The sequence below is a fragment of the Lepus europaeus genome, chromosome 23, assembly GCF_033115175.1.
Source record: "Lepus europaeus isolate LE1 chromosome 23, mLepTim1.pri, whole genome shotgun sequence".
Classification (NCBI taxonomy): Eukaryota; Metazoa; Chordata; class Mammalia; order Lagomorpha; family Leporidae; genus Lepus; species Lepus europaeus.
Window position 1 is genome coordinate 26357874 of NC_084849.1, and position 22480 is coordinate 26380353.

The window sequence follows — 22480 nt, forward strand, 5'->3', positions numbered from 1 at the left end:
CATTGCGGCTCGGGCTCAGGGGTCGGCAGGGGGGCGGGAGGGGGGGCACCATGGAAACAGGCCTCCCCGGAAGGCCCGCCCCAGACAGCCTCTCTGGCGTAGGCTGGCTGAGGGCTCTGGGCCCAGGTGCCTGGCAGCCTAGCTGGGTTGTGTCCGTCCCCAGGAAACGAGGAATGGCCGGGGCTGGCAGGGCTGCAGCCCCTGGGGAGGTTGTATTTCATGGACTGTGGAACTGGGTGTCCAGGGCTGGGCGCACAGCCTGTGTACACGCCTACAGGGGTGACAAAAGTCAGCCTGCTCCCTTCCGCAGAGAGGGGGAGCTGAGGTCCCTCGGGGTCACCCCCAGGGCTGCAGGCCCAGCCAGGCTGAGACTTAAACTCCTGTCGGTCACCCTCCCTCTGCCTCTGAGCCCCGCCTACTTCCTACCTGACTTTACTGCTCCCTCGGCCAGGGCCACAATGAGCGAGGTGGGAATTGGGATGCCGGCTCCCCTCTGTGGGAGTGAGGAGGGGTGTCTGGCCTTGCCTCCCTGGTCCAGCAGGGGGCGCTATATAGCAGCCCCCGTCTGCTTTCCGGAGTGGGCGCCTCGGAGAGAGCGGGGAGCAGGATCCTTGGGGTTCTGGCCACAGGCGCCAAGTGCACAGACACCATGGCATGGGGTGACCCTGGCGCCGGCGGGCCAGCAGGACTGGCCGTGGGACGCCCGGGCAGTGAGGGAGTTAACCACAGCAGCTCGCTCCTCTCTACAAGGAAAAACTCCCCACAGCCGCCTGTTGCCTGGCTTCCAGCCAGGGCCGAGAGCAGGGGCTGAGAACCGGAGTGCATGCGCTCGGCAGCTCTGCTCTGCAGTGAGCACTCGGAGAGTGGCAGCCCTGCCGGCCACCAGCAGTCCCTCCACCCTCCCACCTGCCTGCCTGCTGTCTGCCTCTGAGCCTGTCTGTCCAGCCGCCTGTAAGTCCATCTCTTTCCAGGTGTCCATCCTCCCTGTCTTGCTGTCCTGCCCGTCGACCCATCTGCTACCTGTCCTTGTCCACCTGTCCGATCATCTGTGAGCTCACCTGCACATCTTCCTCTCTGTTCACCTGTCTGTCTGTCCATCCGCTGGCGCATCTGCCCACCTGCCTCCCCTCTCCCGCTGGGCCACGGAGCCATGGCCTGGGGCCGCGGCGCCACCACCAGCCTCGTCCTGCTCGTGCTGGCCCTGGCGCTGGCCATCATCGTTCCAGCCGTGGTCCTTTCCCGCCACCGCACCCGCTGCGGCCCCAAGGCTTTTGCCCACGCTGCGGTGGCTGCTGACTCCAAGGTCTGCTCCGACATTGGACGGTGAGTGAGAGGTAGGTGGAGGCGGGGTGGCCCTGTGCAGTGGGTGCTCTCTGGAGAGTTTGTGACCCCCGTGATGAGGGTGTGGCTATGCATGTGGGGCAGAGGCTGTGTGGGTTTGGGCTCCTGTACCAGCCAAAGTTGGGTTCAAGCAGGTAGCCCCAGGACCTTTGCACTGCCCAGGTGGCCGAGACGCCCATGAAGCAATGGCAGTGTTGGCAAAGGTGGTGGCTCTAGGGCTCTCTTTGCACCATGGGTGGGAAATGGAGATCCTAAGAGGGTCACACCCCAGTGACCCAGCCTGACACGGAGGACTGGCACCGATGTGTTTGGGGAGGCTGTCCCAATTCTCAAGGCTGAGCTCTTCTGCTAGATGCTAGATGCATAGCCAGTGGGATTCAGGGCCTGGCAGTGCACATGTGCTGCCCTGGGCCATGTCCCCTGCAGCCCGGGGCCATGTCTGCATCACCTCTCAGACCTGGGAAAGCTGCCCCAGCCGCTGTCCTGTTTCTCCGGCCTCCTTCCTAAATCAGGCCCAAGCCAAGTGACTGGTGTGTGGCCGGCTGGGGCAGCGGGCTGGAGAGGGACGACATCTGGCCTTTTCCAGGAAGTCCAGCCCATGGGAGGCCTCACTGCCCACAGCAGGGCGGGGACAGTGCAGGAAGCCCCTCCCTGCCTCCTGCCTCCCGCTGGGGCATGCATCCCCTTCCCGCCAACCCCAGTCACTGTTTCCCAGAAGTTCTGCTTTAGAGGCTATTGTGAGACTGCTCAGCGCTTTTGTAAACCCGGAGGGGACACTCCTGAGGTGGGGGGGGGGGGCGTATGGCTGGGCACCGCAGACTCAGTGTCCCCTCATCGGCGTCGGGTACCCCTTCTTCTCTTTGTGTATCTGGTCACCTCTAGTCCCCCACCCCCAAAAAGAGATTTACTTATTTATTTGAAAGACAGCAAGAGAAAGATACCTGCCCTCTACAGACTGATTAACTCCCCGAGTGCTCACAACGCCCCAGGGTTGGACCAGGTGGAAGCCAGGAGCCAGGAACTCCCATTTGGGTTTCCCACGTGGGTAGCAGCGGCCCAAGCACTTGGGCCATCAGGTGCATTAGCAGGGAGCTGGGCGGGGTGGAGCAGCCAGGACTGGGGCATCCCGAGCAGCGGGTTAACCTGTGCTACCGCACCTGCCACTCACTCACCTCCCATTCTTCCTCTCTTCACCCCAGCCCCCTGCCCGGATCCTCCTCGGTACTCCTTCAGGGCTCACTGTCCCCTCCCTCAGGGCTGCTCCTAGCCCAGTCCCAGCAGAGGATGGCAGCTCAGGGGCAGGCGAGAGCGGCTGCTGCTTGGTTTCCCTGGGGGACGGCAGGGGCGTGGCATGGGCGGGGTGAGAGGACGGGAGCCCACCTGCCATCCAGGGGCTGCCCCTGCCCTGTGGGCTAAGATGTGGTACAGTTGCAAAAGAGAAGGGGGGAGGAGAGGGCTTGGTGTGTGGGGGGCGCGGTGTCCCAGAGCCGCCCACCAAAGCATGAGGGTCCCAGGAGTGGGGGGCTGCTGCCCTGTATCTCCCCGTGGGGGGAGATGTGTCTCCATGCTGTGTGCGTGAGGCTCAGGGGCTGGGGTCTCCACCCTGCATTCCTGCTTCCTGCAGGATCCCGTTTGGGGAAGGGAGCAGTTTTTGCCAAACAACCTCTCTCTCTCTCTCTCTCTCTCTCTCTCTCACAGTTTTTGCCAAACAACCTCTCTCTCTCTCTCTCTCTCTCTCTCTCTCTCTCTGCTTCCTGTTCTTGTTTTAAGAAGCCACGAGTGGGCGGGAGCCTGGGGTCGGCCCCAGCAGCTGCAGAGCAAGGATCAGCAGCCCTGGGGCAAGGCTGCCTGGAGTCCTCCAGGCAGGGTCCCTGGGGCAACCCCCCCCACTTCCTGCCTCCCCCCCCCCCATTCTCCTTGGCAGAGCCCAGCCTTCTTCCAGCCTCCCTTCTTCTGCTTGGGCCAGAGCCCCCGGCCCAGGGATCTTAAGGCACGTTGATATCGGTGATATTGGTGATAATGCTCCCGTGCCAATGTGCACACCGAGTGTTCCCAGGCTCCGAGCAAGTTGCTTGTTGGCACTGTCTTTTGGGCTTCGCGGCATCTGTCTGCCGAGGCCACTTGGACCTGTGTGCCCTGCTACGTGGTCCTGGGCAGGAAGCTTCCCTGTCCCATCTGTGCAGGGAAAGGGGTCCCAGTGAGATCCCAGCTGGGGCTTGTTTCTCTTCCAGGGCTGGGGGGAGAGATCAGGCCTTCCCAGAGCCCTCCCCGCCATGCCCCCTCCCCGCAGTGCCCCAACCACTCACTTTGGACCCCCGAGCTGCAGCTCAGTGGAGAAGGTGGTTGGGGAGGGGCCAGCACACGTGGAGCAAATGTCTCGGGCATGGGAGTCTGGGCTGGCACTGAGCTGCAGGCTGAGGGCACAGGTGGAGCCCCTAGAGTCGGCTTTTGTCAGCTGCTCCACCCCCCTCTGGTGTCTGCAAGCGGCTCCCTTGGTGTAGGGCAGAGCAGAGCGGCACCTTGTGAGCCTGAGTTTGCCTCTCTGTGAGATGGGCTCACGTCGGTACCTCCCTCGGGATGAGAAGTGTGGCTCAGGGACTTGAGTCACAGGAGCCCAGTGTTACACAGCTGGGAACTGGGCCACACCCCTGTGTGTTTGTGGCATAGCACATGGAGTCATGATTTTTTTTTCTTTCTAAATTTTATTTATTTCAAAGGCAGAGTGACAGAGAGAGGGAGAGACGGAGTTGCAATCGTATGGTTTCACGTCGCTACGGCTGCAATAGCCGAGGCTGGGCCAGGAGCCTGGAACTCCATGCAGGCAAGGGTGCAAGCACTTTGGGCCATCTTAGCTGCTTTTCCCGGTGCATTAGCAGGGAGCCGGGTCAGAAGTGGAGCAGCCGGGACTTGGACTGGGATGCCAGCGTTGCAGGGAGCAGCTTAGCTCATTCGCACCACCACGTGGCAAGTGCCACCCCAATTTATTATTTTGTAATGAAAAAATTGAAAGCATATAAAAAGGTATCCTCACAAGTCTCCTCCCAGGCCAGCTCTGTGGTGCTGCAGGTTAAGCTGCTGCCTGCGATGCCGGCATCCCGTACAGGCGCGAGTTCCAGTCCTGGCTGCTCAGCTTCTGATCCAGCTCTCCCGGCTAATGCACCTGGGGAAGCAACGGAGGATGGCCCAAGTCCCTGGGCCCCTGCACCCACGTGGGAGACTCGGAGGAAGCTCCTGGCTCCTGGCTTCTGTCTCCCCCAGCCTTAGCTGTTGCAGCCATTCGGAGAGTGAATCAGCACATAGAAGATTCTCTCTCTCCCTCTCTCTCTCTCTCCCTCTCTCTAACTCTGCCTTTCACATAAAGAAATAAATCTTAAAAACAGAAAAGTTGGGGGCCGGCGCCATGGCTCACTTGGCTAATCCTCTGCCTGCAGCACTGGCATCCCATATGGGCGCTGGGTTCTAGTCCCGGTTGCCCCTCTTCCAGGCCAGCTCTCTGCTGTGGCCCGGGAGGGCAGTGGAGGATGGCCCAAGTGCTTGGGCTCCTGTACCTGCATGGGAGACCGGAAAGAAGCACCTGGCTCCTGGCTTTGGGCTGACGCAGCACCGGCCATAGCGGCCATTTGGGGGGTGAACCAACGGAAGGAAGACCTTTCTCTCTGTCTCTCTCTCTCACTGTCTGTAACTCTACCTGTCAAAATAAATAAATAAATAAATAAATAAATAAATAAAATCAGAAAAGTCTTCCTCCCATTCATGTGAGTGGGTTTCTACGCACTCTCTGCTAAAGGGAACATTTATATTAGTTTCTGGTTTCTTTTTCCTGTGTTTCATTCTTCTTTTTGAACATTCCTGTTTCTGTTTCTTTCCTCTCCGCTTTTCTGTTTTCATTTCTTTGTACTTGGTGTTTCTGTATTTCCTTTTGCAAAAGCAAGCAAGGGTATCACTTTCTCTTTTTGTTACTTTTTTTTTTTTTTTTTTTTTTTTTACAGGCAGAGTGGACAGTGAGAGAGAGAGACAGAGAGAAAGGTCTTCCTTTTGCCGTTGGTTCACCCTCCAATGGCCACCGGGGTAGGCGCACCACGCTGATCCGATGGCAGGAGCCAGGTGCTTCTCCTGGTCTCCCATGGGGTGCAGGGCCCAAGGACTTGGGCCATCCTCCACTGTACTCCCTGGCCACAGCAGAGAGCTGGCCTGGAAGAGGGGCAACTGGGACAGGATCGGTGCCCCGACCGGGACTAGAACCCGGTGTGCCGGCGCTGCAAGGCGGAGGATTAGCCTAGTGAGCCACGGCGCCGGCCACTATTGCAGTTTTTGATAAGTAGAACAGTTTGTACTTTTGTTCCACTGGTTACTTTAATACTAATATCTTTTTTTTTTTTTTTTTTTTGACAGGCAGAGTTAGACAGTGAAAGAGAGAGACAGAGAGAAAGGTCTTCCTTCTGTTGGTTCACCCCCAAATGGCCGCTATGGCTGGTGCGCTGCGCCGGTCTGAAGCCAGGAGCCAGGTGCTTCCTCCTGGTCTCTCATGCGGGTGCAGGGCCCAAGCACTTGGGCCATCCTCCACTGCACTCCTGGGCTACAGCAGAGAGCTGGCCTGAAAAAGGAGCAACCGGGACAGAATCTGGTGCCCCAACCGGGACTAGAACCCAGGGTGCTGGCACCAGAGGCAGAGGATTAGCCAAGTGGGCCGTGGCGCTGGCCAATACTAATATCTTTACACCAGGATACTTCAAAAAGTTGGTGGCCAGTTGAATTAAATATATGAGTTTATTTCAATGCAAAAAAAAAAAAAAAACCTTTATTTGAAAAGCAAAGTTACACAGAGAGAAAGAGAGACAGTGAATCATCCACTCTCCTAGTGGCTGCAGTGGCTGGGGCTGGGTCAGAATGAAACCAGGAGCCAGGAGCCAGGAGCTTCATCAGGGTCTCCCATGTGGGTACAGGGACCCAAGTGCTTGGGCCATCTGCTACTGCTTTCCCAGGTGCATTAGCAGGGAGCTGGATTGGAAATGGAGCAGCCGGGACTCGAACCATATTGCTCATATGGGATGCTAGTGTTGCAGATGGCTTAACCAGCTTTACCAAATGCCAGCCCCTATTTATTTTATTTGAGAGACAGACAGATGGACAGAGAGAAGCAGACAGACAGGCAGGCAGTGACAGGGAGCGCCCATCCACCAACTCACCCCCAAATGCCTGGGAGCTGGCAACTCCACCCAGGTCCCTTAAAAAATTTTTTTTTAATTTATTTTCATTTTATTTGAAAGGCAGAGAGAGAGAGAGAGAGAGAGAGATCATTCATCTGCTAATTCACTCCCCAAATACCTTCAACATCTGGGCTGAATCAGACCAAAGGCAGAAAACCACTGGCATCCCATATGGGCACCGGTTCAAGTCCCGGCTGCTCCACTTTCCATCCAGCTCTCTATTAATGCTCCTGGGAAAAGCAGTGGAAGACGGCCTGTTTGTGTCCCTGCACCCACATGGGAGACCTGGATGAAGCTCCCGGCTCCTGGCTTTAGCTTGGCCCAGCATTGGCTGTTGCAGCCATCTGGGGAGTGAACCAGTGGATGGAAGATCTCTCTCCCTCTTTCTCTCTCTCTCTCTCTCTCTCTCTCTCTCTCTGTAACTTTGACTTTATTTAAAGGAAGCCTGAACCCAATCTGGGTCCCCCACACAGGTGGCAGGGACCCAGCCCCTTGAACATCACCTGCCGCCTCCCACAGTGTCACTAGCAGAAAGCTGGCATCAGGAGTGGCGCTGAGACTCTAACCCAAACCTCAGTGGGATGCAGGCATCCCAGTGGGCACCTCAACAGCTGGGTCAAACACCTGCCGTAAACTCACCGTTTTCATTCCCATTTTCCCATAAACTTTTCGAAGTATCATATAATTAGGAGATACGTATGAAACGTAACACGCTTTCTGCTACATTTTCTGCATATCTTCTGTTGGCTCCTCTGATAGTTAGTTTAAGGGTAATGTGACATGGAAATCCTGCCCTTTGGGGGCCAGCACTGTGGTGCAGCGGGTTCAACCAGCATCCCACGTGGGCAGTGGTTTGAGTCCCAGCTGCCCCACTTCCTATCCAGTTCCTTGCTAATGAGCCTGGGAAAGTCATAGAAGATGGTCCAAGTGTTTGGGCCCCTGCAGCCACAGGGAAGGCCTAGATGAAGTTCTAGGCTCCTAGGTTTGACCTGGCCCAAATGGACTGGGCTTTGCAGCCGTCTTGGGAGTGAACCAGCAGGTAATGGCAGATCTCTTTCGCTCTCTCTCTGTCCCTCTGCCTTTCAAATAGATAAATCTAACAAAGCAGAGAACAAAAGGATCAAGAAGCCAGAACAATGGCGACTCTAGGGTAAACTTTAATGGACTGGACCATATGTTCACCAGACAGAGCTGGGTTTGCTGCTGTGTTGTAAATAAATTACACAATTATATCTATATTTTCTAACACATAGGAAATAATTTTTGTAAAGATCTCTCTCTCTCTCTCTGCCTTTCAAACAAAGCAAAAATCAATCAATATTTTTTTAAAATTCTGATTTTGTCTTTTTTTAAAAATTTATTTGATAGGTAGAGTTATAGACAGTGAGAGAGACAGACAGAGAGAAAGGTCTTCCTTCTGTTGGTTCACTCCCAAAATGGCCACCACAGCTGGAGCTGTGCCGACCCGAAGCCAGGAGCCAGGTGCTTCCTCCTGGTCTCCCATGCAGGTGCAGGAGCGCAAGCACTTGGGCCATCCTACACTGCCCTTCCAGGCCACAGCAGAGAGCTGGACTAGAAAAAGAGTAACCAGGACTAGAACTGGCGCCCATATGGGATGCCGGCACCCCAGGCAGAGGACTAGCCAAGTGAGACACGGCGCCGGCCCCTTGTCTTTGTTTTAAAGTCTGTGGTCCAGCAGTTTCACCATCTGCACATCCTACAGAGGGTAGCTCGTCTGTGGCTGCTTCCTGGCTTCAGACCTTCCGTCTTCATTTCTCCTTTGCTTGGTGCTGTGGTCTGGGTGGGATTCATGCCACAGAGTTGGACGCACAGTCCCCATCGTGCCGATGTCTAGAGGCGGGGGTAGGGGGAGACCTTTCAGAGTTGGGGCGCAGTGAGAAGTGATGAAGGCCTTGGGAACTCTGTCCTCTGAAGGGACTGATGCCATTCTCCTGGGTCCCCAGTTGGTCCTGAGACAGGGGGGTAAGAGTAGGCAGCCTCCTTCCCTCTCTCCAGCTTCCTGTTCAGCCAGGCGACCTCTCTCCCAGGCACGCACTTCCACTGGCAGGTGACGCAGCCCCGGGGGCCCTCATCAGAGGCCAGACCGAAGGGGCCGCCTGACAGTGGTGCACTGGTTCAGTGCACTTGGTTCTTCCCTGCAGGGTGTGACTAAGAACTGCCAAAAACAGTGTCAGACCTAGGATTCTGCAACTCTGGCATCCCTTCATCCAGTCCAGCTGGGCCGCGGGGCAGGGAGCTCAGGCTCTGGTTGTCCACTGTCTCTGCTGGAGTGAGCGCCCATCTGTGAACGGGGGAGGCTAATAGCACCCCTCCCAGCTCCCTCTTCGGCCACTGAACCAGCAGATGGAAGATCTCTCTCTCTCTGTCTCTCCTTCTTTCTCTCTGTCACTCTGCCTTTCAAATACATAAATAAATTTTTTAAAATATTGAAGGACGGAGTCCCTCTCTGAGACAGAAAGCAGCTGTGTGGAGCCCAGGTCCTGGTGGGTGCTGAGTCCACGAGGGGACTTCACGAAGTGCGTGGTTCACTCCTCAAATGACCACAGTGGCCAGGGCTAGGCCAGGCTGAAGCTAGGAGCCAGGAGCTTCATCCAGGTCTCCCACATGGTTTCAGGGGTGCAAGCACTTGGGCCATCTTCTGCTGCTTTCCCAGGCTCATTAGCGGGGAGGAATCAGAAGTGGAGCAGCCGGACTCAAACCAGCTCCCCTATGGGATGCCGGTACAGCAGGTGAAGGGTTAACCTTCTAAGCCACAGCACCGGCCCCTCCCATGAGCTTCTTAAGGCACCCTCTTGAGTGAGTGGAGGATGGGAGAGGCCCAGGCTGGGATCCAAGCTGGGGGTCATTAGCACAGAGCCTGCTCACTGGGGTGGGGGTGGGGAGTCACAGAAGCACTAGGAGCAGGGACCAAGCCTGGGGACCCCACCCTCAGCAGGTCAGGGAGGTGGGCAGTGTGGAGGGTCCCAGAGCCACATGCAGACAGGATGGGGGGGGGCAGGGGCACTCAGCAGCATTGGGTACCACTTGAAGATGGGGAGTTGTTGGGTGGGGAGTCAAGGCATTGGGGGAGGGGGAGAGGCCTTTGTGTGCTTTATGCAGGTACATTAGTGCTATATTTAGCAGTCTTATTTCTCCCATGCCCGCTCCAAGATCACGTGTGTGCGCAGGGTGCCCATGTGTGGGCCACAACAGGGAGCCCAGGAGCTGGGGAGGGGTTTGGGTCCAGGCTGAGGCTGGTTTGAGGTCCCACAGGGTGGGGGCAGAGAGCTGAGGGCCACCCCCGTTTGGGGCCTTGGTCCCCCTTCTGTAGCTGGGGTTTGAACGCTGACTTCCTTAGGTACTGGTGAGGACTCCTGGGTGTGAGGGGAGAGGCAGTGCCGTGTCCCCAGGGCAAGTGGGGAGTGCGGTCCTGGGTGGGCTCCTGGGCCTGCAGGAGTAGCCCAGGCCTGGTTCTGCCTGTTGCAAATGAGCTGGTGCTGCAGAGAGCAGCTAGGGTATCCAGGCGGCAGAAGCACTTTGCAAATGGAAAAGCACCAGCTCTGTGGTAAAGCGTAGAGCAAATGGCATTGCCTTTGGCAAACTGTAGAGTGCCCTGGACCAGAGAGTGACTGGACTGGAGGGGGCGGTGGCAGGTGGCTCACCAGGCCATCACTAGTCCCCAGTTGAGTGTCCGCTGAGCGAGCCCAGGCAGGGAGGGGGGATGGGCGCCAGGTCGGTGACCCTGTGCCATGACCCCTAGGGCCATCCTGCAGCAACAGGGCTCACCTGTGGACGCCACCATCGCCACTCTGGTCTGCACTGGCGTCGTCAACCCTCAGAGCATGGGCCTGGGCGGAGGGGTCGTGTTTACCATCTACAACGCAACGACAGGTGGGCCCACGGGCTGGTGCACAGCCACTGGACAGCCCGTCCTGTCTGCCCATCCCCTTCCTGGCACTTCTCTGTCCACCCCCTGCTCTGCCTTTCAGCGCCCTGGTGATGGGTCCTATCTGGTGTCAGCGCAGGGAGGGGAAACTGAGGCCTTCCATGGGGGTGGGGGTGGGGGCTGGGGGGCATGGCCACTCACCCATCTGCCCCGACTCCAGGGAAAGTGGAGGTCATCAATGCCCGGGAGACGGTGCCAGCAGGTGGCGACCCTGACCTGCTGAGCGGCTGTGAGCAGGCACTGCCGCTGGGCACAGGTGAGCTCCGGGAGGTGTCCCTTGCCCCAGCCTGCCCCGGGGTGGGGAGCCAATGCAGAGCCCCCCACCTGCTCGGGCTAGGCCCTCTGAGTTGGGGAGGGGTGATCCAAGGAGAGGGGGTCGGTGGAGGCAGGGCTGGTGCCATGCATGGGGCTCTTGGCCCCGGGGGTATGGAGTCCGTGGGCCTGGTGTGGATTTTTTCTGTGGACTTCATATGGATGGCACTGGGCATGGCCGTAGGCGGGCTCTAGGAGCCCTCTGCGGCCATCATGGCTTGGGGGATGGGGATGTGGAGTGTGGGGGCAGGAGAGCTGAGGGCAGGTGCATGTGTGCGTGTGTGAGTGTGTGTGTATGTGTGTGCAGGGTCCCAATGGATCGGGGTCCCTGGGGAGCTCCGTGGCTACGCCGAGGCCCACCGCCGCCACGGCCGCCTGCCCTGGGCGCAGCTGTTCCAGCCCACCATCGCGCTGCTGCGGGGGGGTTACCGCGTGCCCCCTGTCCTCAGCTACTTCCTGCACAGTGACTTCCTGCGGCCCTCGCTCAACGCATCCTCCCTGAGGTGAGCGGTCCCCAGGGTGACTCACCTCGGCCATGGCCCCACCCTGAGCTCTGCCCCAGTCCCTCTTTACACGGAGCAGGGGTCGCCCTTGGCCAGTCCTTTTCTGTCCTGGTTCATGGCAGAACCTGGCTCAGATAGGGTTCAGGCCAGGTGCCCATAGGATAGGACTCCAAGGACACGCATGAGAGCTGTGCACTTGCTCAGGCCCTGGGCTGATTCTCACCCTATCTAGGGTGGAAGGGGGGCTCCCACTGCCCCCTTTGCCTGCCCTGCCAGACCCTCCCAGGGGTGTGGGGATGACAGGCCCTTGGTGGGCAGCACACTGTAGCCAGGGCCAGGTGCAGGGCGGGTGGCATCAGCTCCACCTGCTCCTAGAAATGCAGTCCCACACTCCCCACCAGTGTCTGCCTCAGGACCCCCCCCCCCCATGTCCCGCAGACCCCATAGGAACCCCGGCAGGAGTGTGAGTGTCCCTCCAGGACCTGACCCCACCCTGAGGCTGCTCCCCACCCTCAGGCAGCTCTTCTTCAATGGGACAGAGCCCCTGCAGCCTCATGATCCCTTCCCGTGGCCTGCGTTGGCTGCCACCCTGGAGGTAGTCGCGGCCGAGGGCGCCGAGGTGTTCTACACGGGGAGGCTGGGCCGGATGCTGGTGGAAGACGTTGCCAAGGAAGGTAGCTGGGCAGGGGTCCCAATGCCCCACCCTGGGGGAGACAGAGCGGAGTTCTGGGTCCAGGGAGTTCAGAGCAGGCCCTGTAGGAGCACTGGCCACACCTCTGACACAGCCCAGCCCACTGCTGACCCCTGGACCCAGAGACTGGGGGCCTGGGCAGCTGCATTGACCCCCTACCTCCCTCCCCTTCCTCTCCTTGCACCTGCCTGCCTCTGCTCACACCTGGTTCTCCGTGGCCCTAAACCTAACACCAGTGTGCATAGACCTGCCCTCAGTCTCCTGGGTTGATGTGGCTAGGGGGCAAGAGGAGCCTCCGCTGTATGGCCTGGGGCCAGGGGCTAATCGCTTTCTGCCTCAGTTTCCCCCTCCCATCTCACCCCCAGGAGGCCAGCTGACCCTGCAGGATTTGGCTGCCTTTCAGCCGGAGGTGGTGGATGCCCTGCAGGTGCCCCTGGGGGACTTCACACTGTACTCGCCGCCGCCGCCTGCAGGGGGCGCCATCCTTGGCTTCATCCTCAACGTGCTGAGAGGTGAGGGCCTCCAGGCCTCCCTCCCAGGGCGCTGCTGGGCTTGGGTGCAGATAGCTCCCCATCAGCGTGTGTGCGTGTACAGCCCAGTGCCCAGGGCTGGGGCTGCCCATGGCTGACAGTGCTTCAAACAACAGAAGTTCACTCTGGCATACTTCGGGAGACCAAGGCCCAATGTCAAGGTGTCCCCAGGGCTGTGTCCCTCGAGGGTCTAAGGGAGCATCCAATCTTTGCCTCTTCCAGCTTTGGTGGCTGCCAGCATTCTTGGCTTGCGGCTCTATCACTCCTCTCCACCTCCATGGTCACCTGATTGCTCCCCTTATCCCTGGGGGAGGGAATATTCCAAGCCCCCCGCCCCCCGACTGGACCAGATTTGGATAATACCAAACCCTACACAGATCATGGGGAGAGGAATCTTTGACAAGTTCATAGAATTTGCATATTATGAGAAAGCATTCATATTTTTGCACCAAAATAAATTTATCTTTTCATTCCTCTTTTCCATGGACTTTTGGAAGTCCCCTCCTATGTATGTCCAATCAAGTTGGTTTTTTTTTCTTTTTTTAAGATTTATTTGTTTATTTGAAAGTCAGAGTTACATAGAGAGAGAAGGAGAGGCAGAGCGAGAGAGTGAGAGAGCAAAATCTTCCAACTGATGGTTCATGCCCCAAATGGCTGCAACAGCTGGGGCTGGGTCAGGCTGAAGCCAGGAGCCAGGATCTTTTTCCAGGTCTCCCACATGGGTGCGGGGACTCAAGCACTTGGGCCATCTTCTACTGCTTTCCCGGCTGCACTAGCAGGGAGCAGGAAGTGGAGCAGTCGGGCTGTGAACCAGCGCCCATATGGGATGCCGGCACTGCAGGCTGGGGCTTTAACCTGCTGTGCCACAATGCTGGCCCCTGCTCCGCCTGTCAAGCGATAAAAAGACATTTTCAAAAAGACATTTTTTAGGCCAGCGCCGTGGCTTAACAGGCTAATCCTCCGCCTTGCGGCACCGGCACACCGGGTTCTAGTCCCGGTCGGGACGCCGGATTCTATCCCGGTTGCCCCTCTTCCAGGCCAGCTCTCTGCTGTGGCCCGGGAAGGCAGTGGAGGATGGCCCAAGTGCTTGGGCCCTGCACCCCATGGGAGACCAGGAGAAGCACCTGGCTCCTGGCTTTGGATCAGCGCGATGCGCCGGCCACAGTGGCCATTGGAGGGTGAACCAACGGCAAAAAGGAAGACCTTTCTCTCTGTCTCTCTCTCTCGCTATCCACTCTGCCTGTCCAAAAAAAAAAAAGACATTTTTTAAAAAGGACACACGTGTTCATAAGCTCCAGGACTGTCGTCGTCGTCCCCTCTCAAAATTCTCAGTGGAATACATCTGGCCACAGAAGGTGGTATTTACTCTTGGGGCCATGTGCATAGGGTCTGGGGATTAGGACACGGGGGCGGGGGGTGGGGAGGGTGGGCAACGTGGAACCCCGATACACAGGTGACCGCCCACATACGCCCCGCCCATCCCCTCCCACCAGGGTTCAACTTCTCAGCAGAGTCGCTGGCCAGGCCTGAAGGGATCGTGAGTGTGTACCACCACATTGTGGAGACCCTCAAATTTGCCGGGGGGCAGAGGTGGCGGCTGTGGGACCCCCGCAGCCACCCAGAGGTACAGGTGAGTTTGCCCAGGGCTCTCCCCCGACCCTGGGGCTCGGCAGGTGCAGGGAGGCTCGGGCGTGGCAGAAGGAGGCAGGGGGATTGGTATCTGTACGTAGCAGTGGTGTAAGGCCGGGGTGGGGGTGGGTTGCAGCATCAGGTCTGGGGGTCTGGAAGGGAAGCTGCTGCCTAGGCAAGGCTGGGGAGCAGGTGCACTGGTGACACTTTATCTTCAAGGACCCACAGGGGAGGGTTACGAGGCTGGAGGGGGTCCCCTTTGACCACCAGACAGCGAAGAGACAAGAGAGGGCCCCCCAAGGAGGCTGAGCCCCATCCTGCCCTCTGCTCTGAGCCCACCACCTGCCCACGCTGCCTTCCCCAGAACGCCTCCCAGGCCCTGCTCGGGGAGGAGCTGGCTCATCTCATCCGCCAGCAGATGGATGACCGCGGCGACCACCAGCTCAGCCATTACGGCCTGGTCGGGGCCGGGGACCACGGCCTGGGCACCTCCCACGTGTCTGTACTGGCGGAGGACGGCAGTGCCGTGTCTGCCACCAGCACCATCAACACGCCGTGCGTGGATCCGGGGCAGGCGGGCATGGGATCCTTGCTGCTCTGAGCCCAGGGGCCTGACCACCACCCCTCTCCTGCTTGGCGCCCCGGTGGCCTCTCCCCCCTCGGTCGCTCCCGGGGACAGCACCTCCTCTGTCTCGGACGCCCCTGCTGCAGGCAGGGGTGCAGGCAGACTTTGGGGGCCTCCTCTTGGGTTGGTCTTGGGTGGGGGCAGCCGGCTGGGAGGGCTGTGGTTGGAGCTGGGCTGCCTCCTTCCTGCAGCTTTGGAGCCATGGTCTACTCTCCACGCACGGGAGTCCTCCTCAACAATGAACTCCTGGATCTATGCTGGAGGCGCCCGCCAGGCTCTGGTGTCACCCCCGCACCCGGTGAGAACAGTGCCCCCCCAGCCCAGGTCCCACAGGGACCCCTGGGGGAGCAGAGGGGAGGCAGCCTGGGCTGGGCGCTGCAGAGCTGACCCCTGGGTGGGTCATCCACTTTGTGGTTCTCCGTGGCGGATGGAGCCCAGTGGGTGGCGCCCCTGGGGGAGGGCGGGAGAGGGAAGCCGAAGCCGTGGCTGACCTCTCTGGCCCCAGTTCCAGGCGAGCGGCCCCCTTCGTCCATGGTACCTTCCGTCCTGATCAGTGCAGCCCGGGGGTCGAAGCTGGTGATTGGTGGGGCTGGGGGGGAGCTCATCATATCTGCCGTGGTCCAGGTGAGTCAGGCAGGGGGAGGGCTTGGAGGGAAAGGGAGCTCTAGGCACTGGGGTCCCCTCTCTGGGTGGCCCTGTCCTCCGATTTTCCTTGGGTGGGGGCTGGGATGTGAGGGTTGAGGTGGAAGTGGGGATCGCCACCTTCCTCCCTTCCACCCCGTATCTCCTTTCTCTCCCCCACAGGCTGTCGTGAACAAACTGTGGCTTGGTTTTGACCTGGGAGCGGCCATTGCAGCTCCGATCCTGCACGTGAACAGCCAGGGCCGCGTAGAATATGAACCCAGCTTCAGTCAGGTGAGGCCACGGGCTGGGCCACGTCCCAGCTGCTCGCCTGGGGTAGCCCCCTGCCCAAGGCCACGCCGCTGCTCCAAGCCCCCCGGGGAGGGACCCAGCTTCAGGCCAGGCAGGCTTTGCAGAGCTGAGCTGGGGGTCTCCTTGCACCTGCTGAGAGCAGGGCGCGGGCGGTGCCGACTCCGGGCTCCGGCCTGGGCGTCTTGCTGGGGTTGACCAGGAGCAGGTGTTTCGAGCTGCGGCCTCCCACTCTCCCTGATGGCGATTTGCTTCCTTGTGTGGCTGGGGATTCGTCTTCGGGAGTTGCTTCAGTGCTGTGGGCGTCTGTAGTGGTTTGGGGGATTCTGTCACGAGGTGCTGGGGCGTGGGTCGGTGTCTCTTTTTCTAAGCATTTGTGCGACTCCCCTACAAAAAGCCCCTGGTGAGTTCTCTGGGGGGATCAACCCCTTCCACACAAGGGACACACTCTTTGCTAGCACCCATTTAAAAGGCTGACAGTGTTTTCCAGGCTGCAAACTTTAAGCTTTGGGTCAGGTCATCCAGCTAGGGGGTCAAGGGCCTCAAGGCTGCCTCTGGTAGTCCAGAGGCCACTTTCCATGGCCGTTGGAACTCAGACAGTCACAGAGCTGGGGATTTTAGTCTGGCCCGGGGTGGGGGAGGTGTGGTGGTACAGACGGTTCCCGATTGCCAGTGACCCAGCTTACTGATGGCTCGAGTTTGCCAAGTTGTGAAAAAAATATGTAGTCAATAGAAACTGTATTGCAGTTTATTTTTCTTTTTAAAAAATATTATTTATTGGGGCCGGTGCTGTGGTACAGTAGGCTAAGCCTCCGCCTGCAGTGCCAGCATCCCTTATGGGCGCTGATTCAATTCCTGGCTGTTCCACTTCTCATCCAGCTCTCTGCTATGGCCTGGGAAAGCAGTGGAAGATGGTCCAAGTGCTTTAAGGCCCCTGCACCCACATGGAGGCTCCGGGCTTTGGATCGACCCAGCTCTGGCTGGCCATTGTGGCCATCTGGGGAGTGAACCAGTGGGTGGAAGACCTCTCTCTCTCTGTCTCTCCCTCTCTCTGCCTGTAACTAAGCCTCTCAAATAAGTAAAAATAAACAAAATCTTTAAAAGTATTATTTATTTGAGAGAGAGAGGAGAGAAGGAGAGAGCGAGAGAGCGAGAGAGCAAGAGAGCGAGCTGTTGGTTACTCCCTAAATACCAGGAGCTGGGAACTTGATCCAGGTCTCCTGTGTGGGTGGCAGAAATCTAATCACTTGACCACTGCCTCCCCAGGTCTGCATGAGCAGGGAGCTGGAGTCAGGAGGTGGAGCCGGGCCTTGACCCCAGGACCCCGTAACGAGAGCTAAGCATTGTACTAGACCAAATGCCTGCCCAGACGCTGCACTTGAACATGCATATTCAACCGGCACCCACACAGCCGTTCTGTTGTTCCTGTTGGTGCAAGAGTCAATAAAACCCATGAAATATTCAACAGCTTATGCTAAAACAGACTTTGTGCTAGGTGATTTTCCCTAATGGAAGTGCTCTGGGAACACTTAAGGTGGGCGAGGCTAAGCTCTGATGTTCACTAGGCTAGGACATTAAACTGCATTTTTAAAAGGATTTATTTATTTATCTACTTATTTATTTGGAAGGCAGAGTGACAGAGATAGAGGGATATCTTTTTTTAACGCTATCCTTTTTTTAAACTTTTTTAAAAATTTATTTATTTATTTATTTAAAAGGTAGAGTTAGAGAAAGAGAAACAGAGACAGAGAGAGAGAGAAAAAGAGAGAGAGAAACCTTCTATCTGCTGGTTCACTCCCCGAATGGCCACAATGGCCAGAGCTGGGCTGATCTGAAGCCAGGAGCCAAGAGCTTTTTCCCAGTCTCCCACGTGGGTGCAAGGGCCTGAGGACTTGGCCATCTTCCTCTGCCTTCCCAGGTGCATACAGGGAGCTGGAATGGAAGTGGAGCAGGCAGAACATGACCTGGCACCCATATGGGATGCTGGTGCCGTAGCTGGCGGCTTTAGCCGCTACACCACAGCGCCAGCTCCTCCCCTCCAGGGAGATCTTCCATCCACTGGTTCACTCCCCAAATGCCCACAACAGCCAGGGCCAGACCAAGGCCAAAGCCAAGGGCTCCGAACTCCATCCGGGTCTCCCAGGTACAGGTGCCAGGAATCTGAGCACTTGGCCAATCCTCAGCTACCTCCCAGGCACCATAGCAGGAAGCCGGGCAGGAAGTGTGGAGCAGCTGGGGCGTGAAACAGGCACTCAGGTCTGGGGTGTGGGCATCCCTAGCGGAGCTTAACCTGCTGTGCCACCATGCCTCCCACTCCCCCACCCCCGCCGCCCACTAAATGTGATTTTGATCGATGGCATTTTCAACGCATGCTATGTTCGTGAGGACACAGCTCCATTGTGGGCCAGCGGGGGCGTGTCCACTCCTTGGGAAGCCTGAGACTAAAGATCCTACTCGTTGGGCACCCTGGTTAGGGTCTGAGGGCCCAGAGACTCGCACGCTCTCAACCAGGCACCTGCTCTGGCCTATGGGACAAGCCCTTCCTCCCTGTCCCCGACAGAAGGTCCTTACCCTGCAGACAGCAGTTCCAGAACCTGCCTGTCTGTGAGGAGGACCCTGGACCCTGAGCGTCTGGGAGATGACCGTCTGGACAGTCTGTGAACCGGAATTAAAACGGACTCCAGTGACTCACGAACCCCGGGTCCTCAGCTCTGCTGGGAGTCAGGGGCCGGGGAGGGGGAGCGGTAAACTGTGCCACTCTAGAGTTTTCCATGGAGAAAATCCTCAGCCCCGGGTTGGAGACCTTGTGTGTCCAGGGCCCTCCAAGGCTGCAGCCCAGGGGCCCAGGGCGAGGAGGGGCTATGATTCCCCCAGGGCCCTGGAACTTGGGCATGGAGACTCTCAAGAATGGACCCAAGGGCCAGTGCTGTGGTGTAGCGAGTAAAGCCGCCACCTGCAGTGCTGGCATCCCATATGGGCACTGGTTCAAGTCCCGGCTGCTCCATGTCCAATCTGGCTCTCTACTATGGCCTGGGAAAACAGTAGAAGATGGCCCAAGTCCTTGGCCCCCTGCACCTGCATGGGAGACCTGGAAGAAGCTCCTGGCTCCTGGTTTTGTATCAGCTTAGCTCCGTCCGGCCATTGCAGCCATCTGGGGAGTGAACCAGCATATGGAAGACCTTTCTCTCTTTCTCTCTCTGCCTCTGCCTCTCTTAACTCCGCCTTTCAAATAAATTCATTAATTAAAAAAAAAATAGTGGAGCCGGATCTCAGTGAGGGCCCCAGCCTCTGAGTCCAAGGACGTGGGGCAGCTCACACGTCGGGCACAGACAAAGTTCCAGCCAGGAGGGGCCTGGCTCCAGTGGGCTCTCCCGCCAGGTCGTGTGATGTCACCTGGGGACCTCAGGCTGCGGGTGCTGGTTCTCAGCACTGCAGCTCTTAAGATTGTGACCTCTCGGGAAGCTTCTCTTCCCAAGCAGTATCTGGAGCTCTGAGCTCGCACGTCCAGGACCACAGGTGCTGTGAGTGCTGGGGGAGGGGGCGTGGTAATGGCCTGGGATGCATGGGTTTGTAGAGTGAGTGGTCCCTGGAGGCTTGAGTCCTGAGACATTCAGAGAGGGTGAGCCAAAGGGAAGTCCTAGAAGCAAACAATGCAAGGGGCATTGCATCAGATGTTTTGAAATAATCTTGGGCCAAAATGACTAATCACCACAGTGACATCATTGAGAAGTGGGACAGACAGTACTGGGTACATGTCCTCTCGTATGCTTTTTACAGATTTATTTGTTCTTATTGAAAGGCAGAGTTACAGAGAGGAGAGCGAGAACCCGCGTGTGCGAGAATCTCCCATCTCAATGGCTGCAATGGCCGGGGCTGGGCCAGGCTGAAGCCAGGAGCCTGGAGCTCCATCCGGGTCTCCACATAACCAGCAGGAGTCCAAGCACTGGGGCCCCTGCACCCACATGAGAGACCCTGATGAAGCTCCTGCATCCTGGCTTTGGCCTGGCCCAGCCCCGGCCTTTGCAGCCATCCAGCCATCCGAGGCAAATGCCAGCCCCATAGATCCTCCTGTTGAGGGCAGTGTGGCCTCCACCCCGGCCTCCCCGGCAGTTGCTATCGGCGATCACGCGCAGGAAATTCCTTCACAACCTCCTGGCTTTATCTGCTGTCTTCTTAGGGTTGACCCAAGCGACTTCATTTTGATTCAAACCCGCCCCAGCGCAGTCTTCTAGAAAGCCCGCCCCCAGGAGCCGCTCAGCCTGCGTGGGAGGGTCCCAGAGGCCCCTCGGAAGGCTCAGGCCGCCCCTCCCTGTGAACCCCGACTTTTGTCCCACGCAGGAGGTGCAGAGGGGACTGCAAGAGCACGGCCATAGCCAGAGCCCTCGGCCCTTCTTCCTGAACGTGGTCCAGGCCGTGTGGCAGGAGGGGGCCTGTGTGCATGCCGCGTCGGACCCAAGGAAGGCCGGGGAGGCCGCCGGCTACTGAGGAGACCACTGGCCGGGAGCCAGGCCTGGCCACCGGACAGAGTGCGGCGGCAGGGAGCCAGCGGACCCAGCCTGCTGGATGGACACCGGTGGGGGCGGAGCCTCTGCCCTGGCCTCGCCCTCCTCGTGGCCCTGCCCCGGCCCCTTGCCAGTCCTGGCAAGCTGTGTATCCTGAACTCAAGGATTAAAGAGGGGGGCCACCGCCATGGCTTACTAGGTTAATCCTCCGCCTGCAGCACTGGCACGCCATATGGGTGCCGGGTTCTTGTCCTGGTTGCCCCTCTTTCAGTCCAGCTCTGTGCTGTGGCCCGGGAGTGCAGTGGAGGATGGCCCAAGTGCTTGGGCCCTGCACCCGCATGGGAGACTGGGAGGAGGCACCTGGCTCCTGGCCATCCAGGAGCGGCCATTTGGGGGGTGAACCAGCGGAGGGAGTATCTTTCTCTCTCTCTCACTCACTGTCTAACTCTATCTGTCAAATAAAAATAAATAAAGAGGGGGCTGATTTGTGGCACTGAGTATGGGCTGGGGGTGAGGATGGGGATGGGGGGGTGGAGAGGTCCTGAGGACAGATTCCTGTGATCTCCACGATGCATCACCACGAAGAACTCCCATGGAGGGAGAAACTGAGGCTCAGAGACATCCAGGCCGCACCCAGATCCCCCCTGAACAGCAGTAAGCACCCCTAACACCACCGCCGCCACCAGCGATAGGGCCTGGGGCACCTGCCTCCGACTCCCCCCAGGGACCAGGACCCTGGGGCACCTGCCTCCGACTCCCCCCTCCCCCGGGGACCGGGACCCTGGGGCACCTGCCTCCGACTCCCCCCTGCCCTGGGGACCAGGATCCTGGGGCACCTGCCTCCGACTCCCTCCTCCCCCGGGGACCGGGAGGGACCCTGGGGCACCTGCCTCCGACTCCCCCCAGGGACCAGGACCCTGGGGCACCTGCCTCCGACTCCCCCCTCCCCTGGGGACCAGGACCCTGGGGCACCTGCCTCCGACTCCCCCCAGGGACCGGGACCCAGGCCCCTCTGTCCGTGCCAGGAAAAGCGGGACAGAACCAGAACTGGGGGCTCCCCCCGGCCCCAACAGCTCAGGTCTGAGAGTCCGGGTCTTCTCAGTTCCGCACTGCTGGCGCCCTGGGTGAGAAGTCGCTGTCCCCACAGTGCAGCCACACCCAGCCCCGCCCCCCAACACCACCCCAACCCGGGGAGGGGACAGTGCCGCTTGAGACCAAGCAGCCCCCTAGCGGCGCCACCTGCGAGGGGACCTGGACCCTCCTCAGGCTGGGAGCACAGGCACTTCTGTCACAGGGGTGTTTGCTCTGCCCCCACTGCTGGAGTGAAAGTGCCATCGAGCGGGCAGCCGGCTAATGGATTTTTTTTTTTCATTTTTAGAAAGATTTATTGATTTATTTGAAAGAGTTACAGAGAGGCAGAGGCTGAGAGAGAGTATATGTCTTCCATCCACTGGTTCCTTCCCCAAATGGCTGCAATGGCCAGAGCTGTGCTGATCTGAAGCCAGGAGCCAGGAGCTTTCTCTGGGTCTCCCATGCAGGTGCAGGGGCCCAAGGACTTGAGTCATCTTTTACTGCTTTCCCAGGCCATGGCAGAGAACTGGATCGGAAGTGGAGCAGCTGGGACTTGAAACTGGCACCCATATGGGATGCCGGCACCACAGGCGGCAGCTTTACCTGCTACGCCACAGCACTGGCCCCTAATGGAATTTTACAGAAGTTTGTCACTCAAACTTCTGGAGGCTGCAAGTTCAAGACCAGGTGCCAGCAGGTTTGGTGTCTGGTGAGGGCCCTGTTTGCTTTTTCCTTAAAGATTTATTTATTTATTTGAAAGTCAGTTACAGAGAGAGAGATTTTTCCGTCTGCTTGTTCAGTCCCCAAATGGCTGCAACAGTCAGGGCTGGGTCAGGCCAAAGCCAGGAGCCAGGAGCTTTTTCTGGGTCTCCCACGTGGGACTTGGGCCATCTTCTGCTGCTTTCCCAGGTGCATCAGTGGGGAGCAGGGTGGGAAGTGGAGCAGCCGGGTCTGGATGATCCCTGAGGGATGCTGGCATTGCAGGCAGTGGCTTTACCCGCCCAGCCACAGCGCCAGATTCAGAGGAGATCACACATGTTCAGATGGTCACAGGGCTCCCCCACCCCCATCTGGACGGGCCAAGGGACATGCGCCACTCACTAAGCCACTACCGCCTGCCCTCCCGAGAGTTCAGCCAAGCAGGACCTGTTAGCTCCCATGGCCACAACATCATGGTTCATTACAGCCGCGGG

The 22480-nt window shown here is 58.6% G+C and overlaps 1 protein-coding gene across 1 annotated transcript; it reads left to right on the forward strand.

Annotated features, from left to right (window-relative positions):
* The first annotated feature begins 258 nt into the window (after positions 1-258).
* On the forward strand, positions 259-20689 carry GGT5 (gamma-glutamyltransferase 5). Its single transcript, XM_062182015.1, has 12 exons — positions 259-1323; positions 10309-10439; positions 10655-10750; positions 11114-11309; positions 11826-11983; positions 12366-12512; positions 14024-14160; positions 14524-14714; positions 14976-15082; positions 15290-15408; positions 15589-15699; positions 20053-20689. Exons 1-12 carry the CDS (start codon positions 1151-1153, stop codon positions 20197-20199), a joined length of 1713 nt encoding a protein of 570 aa, XP_062037999.1. The 5' UTR covers positions 259-1150; the 3' UTR covers positions 20200-20689.
* The last annotated feature ends 1791 nt before the right edge of the window (positions 20690-22480 follow it).

Bases quoted from the DNA above. Each gene is read 5' to 3' on its own strand.
- GGT5 (XM_062182015.1), top strand. From the start codon at position 1,151: ATGGCCTGGGGCCGCGGCGCCACCACCAGCCTCGTCCTGCTCGTGCTG. The intron at 1,324-10,308 runs GTGAGTGAGAGG...CATGACCCCTAG, and splicing joins GTCTGCTCCGACATTGGACG to GGCCATCCTGCAGCAACAGG. The intron at 15,700-20,052 runs GTGAGGCCACGG...TGTCCCACGCAG, and splicing joins ATGAACCCAGCTTCAGTCAG to GAGGTGCAGAGGGGACTGCA.